At 39.3% G+C, this 13418-nt stretch overlaps 1 protein-coding gene across 7 annotated transcripts in view; it reads right to left on the bottom strand.

Annotated features, from left to right (window-relative positions):
• DYM (dymeclin) overlaps positions 1-13418 on the bottom strand; it is a 154651-nt gene that overhangs the window by 89797 nt on the left and 51436 nt on the right. For all 7 annotated transcript variants that reach the window (XM_031658824.1, XM_031658820.1, XM_031658821.1 and 4 more), the window contains one exon: positions 2178-2230. In XM_031658824.1, coding sequence (XP_031514684.1) covers positions 2178-2230 — 53 coding nt within the window. The remainder of the gene's footprint in view (positions 1-2177; positions 2231-13418) is intronic.

A 13418-nucleotide genomic window follows, 5' to 3' on the forward strand; every position in this document is an offset into this window, starting at 1 on the left:
TTATGTTGCCCAAGCTGGCCTTGAACTCTGACCTCAAGCAACCCTCCTGCCTCAGCCTCCTAAGTTACCAGTATTATAGGCATAAGCCACCACTCCCAGCTACTTTCGGTTTTCTTAATGTAATTTTTTTCTTTATTCGTTTTCTCATTGCTTTCCTTATTTTGTTATATTTTTCTGTTTTTTCATCTTTTAATTTTTTAATTTTTATAAAAACCCAGTCACCTTAAAAGTCATTATCACAGTAATTACACTAATATTGTTACATCAACCTGCTTAATTTTCAGCACTGAATTGCAACATGGCTTTTGAAAGCCAGCTCTATTAAGCAAAAAATTCCCTAAGCTATGGTTGTAAGGCAAGGCAACTACTACAATAACACCTTTTTCATTATCAACATAGTTTGTTTTTAAAAACAAAAATATTTGGGCCCAGGCACAGTGGCTGATGCCTGTAATATCCCAACACTTTGGGGGTCCAAGGTAAGAGGAGGATGGCTTGCAGCCAGGAGCCTAAGACTAGCCTCAGCAACACAGGAGACCCCCATCTCTACAAAAAATAAAATCATTAGGCAGGTGTGGTGCCATGCACCTGTAGCCCCAGCTTCTCAGGAGGCTGAGGTGGAAGGATCACTGAAGCCCAGAAGATCAAGGCTGCAGTGAGCCACAATGGCACCAGTGCACTCCAGCCTGGGCGGCAAAGTAAGACTCTCTCTCTTTAAAAAAAAAAAAAAAAAATCATCAAAACCTGTTTTTAGCAAAATAGTTTATATGGGAGTTATCCATATAGCTTGATTATTATTTTTTTTTTTAATTTTTTTTGAGACAGAGTCTTGCTCTGTCTCCCACGCTGGAGTGCAGCGGCATCCTCTCGGCTCACTGCAACCTCTGCCTCCTGGGTTCAAGCAATTCTCTGCCTCAACCTCCCGAGTAGCTGGATTACAGGCGCCTGCCACCATGCCTGGCTAATTTTTGGATTTTCAGTACAGACGGGGTTTCACTATCTTGGCCAAGCTGGTCTTGAACTCCTGACTTCATGATCCACCCACATCAGCCTCCCAAAATGCTGGGATTACAGGCGTGAGCCACCTTGTCTGGCCTATATAGCTTGATTTTAAAACAGAATATTGTTCTCACTTATTACACTCCTATACACTAGGTGTTTTACAGACACACTATCTTTAATTTTCAAAGCACCAATGCAATCTAAGTATAACTGCCTGCATTTTAAAAATATATACAATTTCTTCCAATTGCTACGAACTTAAAGTTAAGCATTTGAAAAACAAGACCTCAAAAAGGTAACATTTGCTGATATAAATGGTTTGCAATGACTACATGCCACACATTGTACAGAATATTTCATATTACCTAATTTTTCCTTATAAGAATCCTGTAAATAGTTGTCCTTATCCTCAATTTATATGAGGAAATTAAAGCTCAGCTAATAAGTCTCACAGCTGAAATTAAAATCATAAAGTGATTCTGGATTCCATGCTCTTTGCCATAATATCAATTTGTTATAGAAACTTTCTAATATATATTCCTAATAGATTTTAACAAGTAATAATTATTCTGGTGAACATAGTCAATAACAGCAGTTGGTAAATCAAATTATTTTCAGTATTTCAAAATTCACAAAAAGAACAAGCTGACCCAGCACTTTGGGAGGCCGAGACGGGCGGATCACAAGGTCAGGAGATCGAGACCATCCTGGCTAACACGGTGAAACCCCGTCTCTACTAAAAAATACAAAAAACTAGCCGGGTGAGGTGGCGGGCGCCTGTAGTCCCAGCTACACGGGAGGCTGAGGCAGGAGAATGGCGTAAACCTGGGAGTCGGAGCTTGCAGTGAGCTGAGATCCGGCCACTGCACTCCAGCCCGGGCGACAGAGCAAGACTCCGTCTCAAAAAAAAAAAAAAAGAACAAGCTGAAAGACTGTCTATGGCTTAGCAGAGTCCATTGCCACTACTGCAGATATAGTCAAGCATGTGTCATATTGCTATTGACTGAAGGGTATCTTCTAGCAGCATCTGTGAATGCCACGAATAGAAAAAAATACTACTACTACTATCAAAGAAGAATAATTACTTCATTAATTCAATTCATATACTATCAAAATCTAAAACCAAATTTGAAAACAATGCCCCACACACATACACACACATTTTCCCCACTTACCTAATGACCTGCAGACTGAAATGGTTGCTTCCTCCAAGAGTTTCAACTCAGTACTAGAGAGACAGAAGAATAAAGGTAATTAATGACTATAATACTAAATATGTACACACTAATCAGTTAAAGAAATACATAAAGATAAGAAAAATAATTTAGAGGAAAAATATGGTACACAGTAGTGAACAATAAGATCAGCAAAAAAAAAAAAAAAAAAGTTAGGCTTCAATTTTCAATATAATTAGGAAATTTACTGTAATTCTAAATATGAGACTCCTAAAGAGAAGAGCTTGGGGCACCCTGCCTTTCAGGCATTGAGGCAGCGGGGAGACTTAGCAAAATTCAAGAAAGGCACTCCAAAGTAGACAGCACAAGGCAGGGGCCCTGTGTGCCCGATTCTAAAGGCAGTAGTAATTATAGTTTAGAAAGACGCTATTATTTTTGGGAAATACATGCAGTGTCATGATTTCTGCAATACTTTCAAAAAGTTCTACAAAAAAAAAAGGAAAATGAAGAAATAAGGCAAGAAAAGAGAGATGATACATATATGTTTTGGTGGTTTATAAATATGTAGAAAAAAGATACAAATATTCAAACATATAGAAACAGATAGAGACAGACTCAAACTGACACAGAGAAAAGAGGCACAGACAGACAGAGACAGAAATAAAGCTTAGAAGAAAATATGTTTCTTGAGATTGCATTTGACAACAATTTCTTGGATGTGACACCAAAAAGCACAGGTATCAACAGAAAAAAACAGACATGCTGGACTTTACCAAAATTAAAAATTCTGTGCGTCAAAGGATACTATCTACAGAGTGAAAGTCAACCCACAGAATGGAAAACAATATTTGTAAATCACATATCTGATAAGAGACTGATATCCAGAATATACTTTTAAAACTCCTACAACTCAACAACAACAAAAACCAAACAACCCAATTTTAAAATGAACCAATGACTTAGCCATTTTCCAAAGAGGATATAGAAATGGCCAATAAGTACATGAAAACATGCTCAACATCACTAGTCATTAGTGAAACACTAAAATCAGAGTGAGATACTACTCCATACCCATTGGGATGGCTTTTATTTAAAAAAAAAAAAAAAAAAAAAAAAGGCCAGGCGAGGTGGGCTCACACCTGTAATCCCAGCACTTTGGGAGGCTGAGGAAGGCAGATCACTTGAGGTCAGGAGTTTGAGACCAGCCTGGCCAATATGGTGAAACCCATCTCTATTAAAAACACAAAAATTAGCCAGGCATGGTGGTACACACCTGTGATCCCAGCTACTCGGGGGTCTGCGGCAGGAGAATCGCTTGAACCCAGGAGGTGGAGTTTGCAGTGAGCCAAGATCGTCCCACCGCACTCCAACCTGGGAGACAGAGTCAGACTCCATTTCAAAAAAAAAAAAAAAGAGGAGGAAGAAGAGGAAGGAGGAAGAGGAGAGAAGGAGGGAAGGAGGGAAGGAGGGAAGGAGGGAGAGAGGGAGGGATGAAGGAAAAAAAACAAAAAGTAACAAGTGTTAGCAAGGATGTAGAGAAATTAGGACCCTTGTACACTGATGGTACGTAAAATGATGCAGCCACTATGGCAAAAAATATAGCAGTTCCTCAAAAAATTAAACATAAAATTACCATACGATCCAGCAGTTCTACTTCCGGGGAGATACCCAAAAGAAGTGAAAGCAGGGTCTTGAAGAGATAGTTGTACACTCATGTTCATAGCAGCTCCATTAATAGTAGCCAAGAGGTAGAAGTAACCCACATGTCTACCAACAGATAGATGGATAAATGAAATGTACATACACACAATGGAATATTATTTAGCCTTAAGAAATAGGGAATTTTGCCAGGGCTGGGTGGCTCATGCCTGTAATCCCAGCACTTTGGGAAGCCGAGGCGGGCGGATCACCTGAAGTCGGGAGTTCAAGACCAGCCTGGGACAACATGGAGAAACCCCATCTCTACTAAAATACAAATTAGCCGGATGGGTGGTGCATGTCCATAATTCCAGCTACTCGGGAGGCTGAGGCAGGAGAATCTCTTGAATGCGGGAGGCAGAGGTTAAGGAGCCGAGATGGCGCCATTGCACTCCAGCCTAAGCAACAAGAGTGAAACTCCATCTCAAAAGAAAATAATAATAATAAAAATAAATAAATAAAACACGGAATTTCAATATATGCTACAACATGAATGAACCTTGAAGACATTATGCTAAGTGAAATAAGCCAGCCACAAAAAGATAAATATTGTATGATTCCTCTTATATGAGGCTCCTAGGGGAGTTAAACTCGCAGAGAAAAACCAAGAAGGTGGTTGCCAGGGGCTGGGGATGGGAAAATAGGGAACTAGTGTTTAGTCAGTATAGAGTTTAAGTTTGCCAAGATTAAAAAGTTTTAGAGATGGATGGTGTTAATGGTTGCACAACAATGTGAATATACTTAATGCCACAGAACTATACACTTTAAAATGGTTAAAATCATTTTACATTGTGTATATTTCGCCACAATTTTTTTAAGTGCATTCCAACTCCAGTTCAACTGCTTACTAGATAGTTGACCTTGGGCTGGTTTGTTAAGTATTTATGTCTTAATTTCCTCATATATAAAACAGAAATAGTAACAGTACCTTCATAAGGTTATTATGATTATACAGTATCGATAAAGTGCTTAGAACAGTGCCTGACACAAAGTAAATCCTCAATAAATGATAGACTCTGTTCCATTTGTCTGTGTTTGTTTTTATGCCAGTACCATGCTGTTATAGTTACTATTGCTTTGTAGTATATTTTGAAATCAGGTAATGTAATGTCTCCAGATTTGCTCTTTTTGCTCAAGATTGCTTTGGCTATTCTGGGTCTTCTGTGTTGCCACAGAAATTTTAGAACTTTTTTTCTATTTCTGTGAAAAATATCACTGGTATTTTGATAGGGATTGCATTGAATCTATAGATCACTTTAGATAGCATAGACATTTTAACAATATTTATTCTTCTGATACATAACAAGGGATATTCTTTGCATTTATGTCTTCTTCAATTTTTTTCATCAATATCTTATAGTTTACATTGCAGAGATCTTTACTTCCTCAGTTAAATTTATTGCTAGGTGTTTTTTTAATAGCTATTGAAAATGTATTACCTTATTTCTTTTTTTGATAGTTCAACAGAATAAAGAACCCAGAAATAAATCCATACACGATTTTTGACAAAGGCATCAAGAACACACATTGGGGAAAGAACAATCTCTTCAATAAATGGAACTGAGTAAACTGAATACTCACATGCAGAAAAATGAAACTAGACCCCTATCTCTAACCACTTACAAATATCAACTTAAAATACAGACTTAAACATACAACCTGAAACTATGAAACTACTTGAAGAACACTTAGGTGAAATGCTGCAGGACATGGGTCTGGGCAAGGACTTGCTGGACAAGACCTCAAAAGCACAGAGAACAAAAGCAAAAATAGACAAATAGGGTTATATCAAACTAAAAAGCTTCTGCACAGCAAAGGAAACAACAAAGTGAATAGACAATCCAAAGAAAAGGAGAAAATATTTGCAAACTATGCATCTGACAAGGGACTCATCCAGGATACATAAGGAACTCAACAGAAAAAAAAAAAATCCAATTTAAAAATGAACAAAAGACCTAAATAGACACCCCTCAAAAGAAGACATACAAGGCCGGGTGCAGTGGCTCACACCTGTAATCCCAGCACTCTGGGAGGCTAAGGCAGGAGGATCACCTGAGGTCGGGAGTTTGAGACCTGCCTGACCAACATGGAGAAACCACATCTCTACTAAAAACACAAAATTAGCCAGGCATGGTGGCACATGCCTGTAATCCCAGCTACTGGGGAGGCTGAGGCAGAAGAATTGCTTGAACCCAGGAGGCAGAGGTTGCGGTGAGCCAAGATCGTGCCATTATACTCCAGCCTGGGCAACAAGAGTGAAATTCCATCTCAAAAAAAAAAAAAAGACATACAAATGGCAACGGGTATATGAAAAATATGCTCATCACCACTAATCACCAGGGAAAAGCAAATCAAAACCACAATGAGATATCACATCACCCAGTTAGAATGGCTATTATTAAAAAGACAAAAAATTACAAATGTTGGCAAGGATGCAGAGAAAGGGAAACTCTTATACAATGTTGGTAGGTGCTATAATTTGTATGTTTGATCCCTATAAACCTCATATTGAAATCTGATCCTCAATGTTAGAGATGGGGCCTAATGGGAGGTGTCTGGGTTATAGGGGCAGATCCCTTATGAACAGATTGATACCCTCCCTCAGAAGTGAATCACTTCTCACTCTATTAGTTCCCATTAGTACTGGTTGTGAAAAAGAGCGTGGCATCTCCCCACCCCATTGTTCCCTTTCTCATCATATGTTCTCTGTACACACCAGCTCCCCTTCACCTTCTGCCATGAGTGGAAGCAGCCTGAGACCCTCATCAGATGCAGATGCTGCTACCAGCCTGCAGAAGTGTGAGCCAAATAAACCTCTTTTCTTTATAAATTATCCAGCCTCAGGTATTCCTTTATAGCAACACAAAACAGACCAAGGCACTAGGAAAGTAAATTAGTACAGCCATTAAGGACAACAGTAGGGAGGTTTTTCAACAAATTAAAAATAGAACTACCATATAATCCAATAATCCGACTACTGGGTATAAACATTGAGTATCCCTCACTCAAAATGCTTGGGACCAGGAGCATTTCTGATTTCAGATTTTTTTTTCCCCGATTTTGAAATATTTGCATTATAGCTGAGCATCCCTAATCCAAAAACCCAAAATCCAAAATAGTGCAATGAGTATTATTCTCTAAGCATCACGTCAGTGCTCAAAAAGTTTTGGATTTTGGAGCATTCTGGATTTCAGATTTTTGGATTAGGGATACTCAACTTCTATATCCAAAAGAAACAAAATCAGCATGTCAAAGAGATATCTGCACTCCCATGTTTACTGCAGCACTATTCACAATGGCCAAGATACAGAATCAACCTAAGTATCCATCAATGGATGAATTTTTTTTAAATGAGGTACATATACACAATGGAATACTATTCGGGCATAAAAATAAATGAAATCCTGCCCTTTGAGGCACCTGGATGAACCCACAAGACATTAAGTGAAATAAGTCAAACACAAAGACAAACAGCACATGATCTCACTCATCTGTGAAAACTTAAAAAGTTGATCCATAGAGGTAAACAGTAGAACGGTGGCACTGAAGGCTGGGTAGGACAGGCAGGGAGAGGGAGAGAGGTCAACAGGTACAAAGTTACATTAGATAAGAGGGATAAGTTCTGGTGTTCTATTATACAGTAAGGTGACTAGAATTAACCATAATGTACTTTACATTTCAAAATGGCTAAAATAATTTTGAATGTTCTCACCACAAAGAAATAACAAGTATTTGAGGTGATGGATATGCTGATTGCCCTGATTTAATCATTACACAATGTATAATACATCAAAACAGCATATGGTACCCTATAAATATAATTATGTCAATTAACAAAATAAAACTTTTTAAAAATGATAGCTATTATTGATTCCAAAATGTAGTGATTTCCCCATAGCTAATAAATTAAAATAATGCTTCACGTTTGTTTAACCCTTTAAATATCTTTCAAAACACTTTCAAATATATTGGTGCAATTAAATCCCATGAAAATCTCTTCTAGGGGACAGGGTCATTATAAACCTTATTTTTATAGATAAGAAAACTGAGGCATGCAAGGAGTTTAAAGTAAAATTCCAGGAATCCGAAGTCTGAGTAGAACAAGAACCAGCTTTAGAGCCTGGTGACTTGATTAAAAATTATGTTTTCTTTTCTACCAATACACATGGTACAGTAAATCCTCCAAATGGGCAACTCTCTTGTGGCAGCTTTAAAACCTGTACCCCTCCAGGGTTCTTTTCTGTTGCCGGTGAAGTGCACTTTTTAAGAGTGACTCACTCCATCAAGGTTTTTGACAAGAAAACTTTAGAAAACCTGTGGAAGGAAACTGATTGGTCTTTGTTGTTGTTGTTGTTGTTGTTGTTGTTGTTGTTGTTGAGACAGAGTCTCACTCTGTTGCCCAGGCTGGAATGCAGTGGCGTGATCTTGGCTCACTCCAAGCTCCGCCTTCTGGGTTCACGCCATTCTCCTGCCTCAGCCTCCAGAATAGCTGGGACTACAGGCACCCGCCACCACGCCCAGCTAATCTTTTTGTATTTTTTAGTACCCAGTCTAGTTGTGACAATTTTCATAATCACTTCCTTACTGAATTATCTTCCGGGTAGCCCAATGAAGGTTCTTAACTGTGTTTCAGATTTTGTGTGTGTGTGTGTGTGTGTGTGTGTGTGTCTGTGTGAGAGAGAGAGAAAAGGGTTGATTGATTGATTCTTGGGCGCAGTTCTCCAATCCCTTAGTAATTGTTCATTGTGATGTCGCCAGCAAAACTGACACAAAGAAATGGTAAATGTTTGAGATGATGGATGTCCCAATCACCCTGACTTGATCATTACACACTGTATACATGCATCAAAATACCACATGTATCCCACAAATATTTACAATTATTATGTATCAGTAAAAAACAAAATAAAACCAAGATTCCAGTTTTGTGACTCCCATCTGTTTATGTTGCTGGCAAAGTGATAGTGTGGCCATCCTCTGAGAATAAGGCCTCCAATATATGGATTGCATCAGGGAGAGTCACACCTGCTCATTGGATCAGTATGGTTGTTGAGAGTTTAGTTTGTTTAGCTACTTTGACTAAGAGATAACTAGTTTTAAGTATTTATCCCTAATTTCCCACTACTGACAGTTTTCAAATTGACCTGGAGGTATGGAATTTATGTATGCATTAAGCTTGAAGTATACTGTGTGATACTTATTTAGTCTGAATTAGTATGAATATCTGACACTGCCTTTTTGCCCCCTTTTACGTGTTTTTACTGCCCAAATCTGCCTTCAGAAACAACATTTCGTTTCTAATCGTAATATTCTTGGAAACATTGGCACATTTTTACAGTACCATTTTACTTTTATTTACTGCAAATGATGATTTGTTAGTTGCCTGCTGCCAGAACATCTGAGCTCATTTGTTTAACTAAAACAGTACTGTGCACAGATGCCTGTAATAGGCAGCAACAGTTACCAACCACCCCAGTTCCTTACCACCTCATTATAGCTCTAAATCAAGCAAATGGGAAAGCAGATTATTCTTAAAATGTTCCAAGAAGTTTAGAAAATTGAGGGATGGAAGGATGAGAGGAAAGGAATTCTATTATAACAATCGGTGTGTTGCTTTTGGCAGGGGTGTGCCTGGCTGATTTCCTTTGTAGAAATAAGTAACACTTTAGAGTGCAGAAATTGCAGGCATCCTGCAACAAACAGAGCTCTATGACTCTAGTTAATAAATAATTACTAAGTGTTTTTCTTTCTGGCTGAGCCACTGTATCAGGCACGGTGGGGGATGTATAAGTGAATGACATTGTCCTGTTCTCTTGGAGCTTATAATGTGAGCTCTGAAGATGCTTCTGCTCTGAAGTGGTGACTGTTGAACGAGACAGTGGCAGTGATGCTACTTCAGATTGTGGCCCTGTGTTAGGGGATCCAGGCCTGGGGGACATAGTCACAGAATGGCAGGTGCTGGCTGGCTCACTACAGTGGGGAGCTTTCCAAATAATTCTGACAAATCAGACTGCTTCAAAAGGATATGCTCTTTTATATCTGGAAAGAAATAAATGTCTTTTAGTCTGGGTGCAATGACTCACGCCTATAATCCCAGCACTTTGGGAGGCCGAGGTGGGCAGATCACCTGAGGTCAGGAGTTCAAGACCAGTCTGGTCAACATGGTGAAACATCGTCTCTACTAAAAATTCAAAAATTAGCTAGGCGTGGTGGCAAGTGCCTGTAATCCCAGCTACTTGGGAAGCTGAGGCAGGAGGATTGCTTTTGCCTGGGAGGCGGAGGTTGCAGTGAGCCAAGATCACTCACTGCACTCCAGCCTGGGTGACAAAGGAAGACTCTGTCAAAAAAAAAAAAAAGAAAGAAAGAAAGAAAAATAAATGTCTTTAAAAAAATATTTTAACAGAAATTTAAACTTGACCAGTAGACCTTGCCTTGAGGGCTGGAAACTGGGAAGTGTTCCCTAAGGAGCCAGGGGAAATAATTCTGTCTTCTGGTAATGAAGGTCTGAGTGGTGTCTGACAGTGCCTGACTGCCTGCTTTGTACGGGGCTGGGAATACTGTGATGAACAAGGAGCCCACAATCTAGTGGGGGCCATAGACAAGCAATTGGGCAATCTTACTGCCACGTGCCCAGTTTTATGATTGAGTGCTGTTGGAGTGGAGAATGGGCTTCTTACCTTGTCTTAGGTGAGACCTGATCAAAGAAGGCTTCCTGGAAGCAGTGATGTCCAAACCAACCTCACCAATATATGCTGGAATTAATCCCCTTTTCAGGCTAATACTGTTGTAAAAATAAACCAGAGCTCTGTTTTGGTTTTTGTTTATACCCAAAACGAAAGTGGAGAGACTGAACTTGGTATTCCAGCTGTCTAGAATACTTTGTCCAGCTTTGTAATTTGCCATTCCCCTGTGTTGATTAACCACCCCTTCCCAGAGCATGCCAGGCTCTCTGTGACTGCCATGTCTCTGCATACCATTCTCTTTGTTCTGCCTGCCTGATGGCTCTTGGCCCTTCAGGAAGAACAGTTACTTCCTCCAGGATGGCCTCTTTGATTCCTCCTATGGTTCATTGAGTGCACATCCTGTGAGCTCAGACACAGGGCCGGTTTGACAATTCATACTTACCCAGCACTGAACAGTCTATCTGCTACTTCATTCCTCCATGTAGCCTGGAGGCAGAGGCAGCATCTTTCCCAAAGTCTAGCATGTCCTAGGCACCCAAGCACTATTTGCTGAATGAACAAATTTAGCAGCTTCGAAGATTATAGCCACATGTGTATAATTGAAACTCTTGGTTCCAGTCAGCTTTAAAACAGAGTGCCATTGACTGAAGAAAGTGGAAGCACCAGTGAAATAGATTTTATGCATGTGGTCTAGTTATTAATTTCATAAAGCTTTTTACAATCCTTTGCATTTTATACCTCTTTTACTTTTTGTCTGAGTAACCGATAAACTGAGTAATTCATAGTTCCCACTTCTTGCCAACTACTGTGCATCATTAAATCTGACCACAGTGATTTATTAATTAGAAGTCTTCTGGTTGTCAACAAAAATCAATTTTACTTAGTATATGCCAGAGAAAGGGGAAGATGTGATGAAGAGACTGGAGTGTCTCATAGAATCCAAGATCAAGAACACACCCAGGCTTCTGGAAGAACTGGTCCCAGGAATTGGAAAGCCAGCAGCAATCCTGAGAGTCCTTGCTGTTTATGGCTTTCTTTCTGCAAAGCTTTTACTCATCTTTCTTACTAACTGGCTTTCTTTGCCACTCTATCAGTAGAGGATGGCCTCCCACCGCCCTCAACTATGCAGCCAAGTTCCAGCCAAATGGAAAACCTGTCTTTCCATCTCAATTCTAAATTCTCTAAGACTTGGGCTAGGCTTGGGTTAGATGTCAGGAGTGGAGACATGCTGCACCTATCTGTCTGCCTCTGCTCAACTCTGAAAAGTAGGTGGGAAGACAGAAAAAAGGGCAGGGAGGCAGCATACAGAGAGACAGACAGCAGAGGGACGTTGTAAGGCTGGCAGACACTTTATAAATACCTAATGTGGTGAGTCTCCATAAACTACTACCCATAAACTATATCATAGGATCACTTCTAGGTTATCTTGTTTAAAAAAAGTCAATCTTAGATGAAACTTAAACATTTAACTTTAAAAAGACAGTATCTTTTAAAATATGCATATAATTTGAGACTTTTAAGGTAACAGGATATTCACTTAAGTAGTTAGTAGGTCTTAGCTTTGTGTGTATGTATGATATTTTTTATACATGACACTGCCTTTAATTGCTGGGAGGTTCTAGCAGCTCTGTCCATCAGAAATATAAGGTAAGCCACTTTTGTAATTTAAGGTTTTCTAGTAGTCACATTGAAAAAGTAAAATGGAAAAGGTGAATTTAATTTTAACGTATTTTATTTAACCCAAATTTCTCAGATATTATCATTTTATGAATATAAAATCAATGAAATGTTTTACATTCTTTTAAAAATCTTTGAAATCCGGTATGTATTTTATGCTTTAGCAAATCTCAGTTTGGATCATTTCAGGTGGTCAGCAACTACATGTAGCTAAAACTAAGAGCAGGTTGGGCGCGGTGGCTCAATCCTGTAATCCCAGCACTTTGGGAGGTCAAAGTGGGCGGATCACGAGGTCAGGAGATTGAGACCATCCTGGCTAACTCAGTGGAACTCCATCTTTACTAAAAATACAAAAATTAGCTGAGTGTGGTGGTGCACACCTGTAATCCCAGCTACTTCGGAGGCTGAGGCAGGAGAATCATTTGAACCCAGGAGGTGGAGTTGCAGTGAGCCGAGATCACACCATTGCACTTCAGCCTGGATGACAAGAGCGAAACGTCATCTCAAAAAAAAAAGAAAAAAGAAAAATTTCACAACTGTAGAGGAAACTCTTAAACATTACCATTACCACTTCTGCGCTATATTCTGTTTGCTTCCTTCCTTTGATTTCATGAAGAGAATCTCCCTAGAGAGACAGATGTCAACAACCTCAACCTCCCACCATCTATATTCTTCTACAGGAGCTTCTGCTACAAAATTCCAACGATGAACACCAATAATACAACTGAGTTATTTCTAAGTTATGTGCCAACTCTACTGAGCCTACCAACATATATCATGGCAGAGTTACTGGGAAGTATAGGTTGCAGAGAAGACTGGTAAGGTAAATCAGAGCAAAAGAATGACGTATCCTTATGTCCTGCTAAGAAGTTTGGATTCCATCCTACATCTAATGATGAGTCATTAAGCCCAAAAATAAAAAAACAAACATTAACAAAACTCTTAGAGCAGCAGCAAGATGACTAGGGTATATAATGGTTAAATATCTGACCCTGGCCATGACCATCCTCAGATTTTTAGGGGGGAAGAAAAAGATAATGAGAATCACAGCAATAATCAGGTCTCCACTAGTGTATATGATAAAGTCTAACCATGTGCTCACAACAATCCCTATATAATTAACCACTGCTGCCAAGTGTCCGGCTAGTAGATTTGGATGAACCACTAACTTACTAAATCACAA

Source organism: Papio anubis, chromosome 19, assembly GCF_008728515.1.
Source record: "Papio anubis isolate 15944 chromosome 19, Panubis1.0, whole genome shotgun sequence".
In the NCBI taxonomy this organism is placed as follows: Eukaryota; Metazoa; Chordata; class Mammalia; order Primates; family Cercopithecidae; genus Papio; species Papio anubis.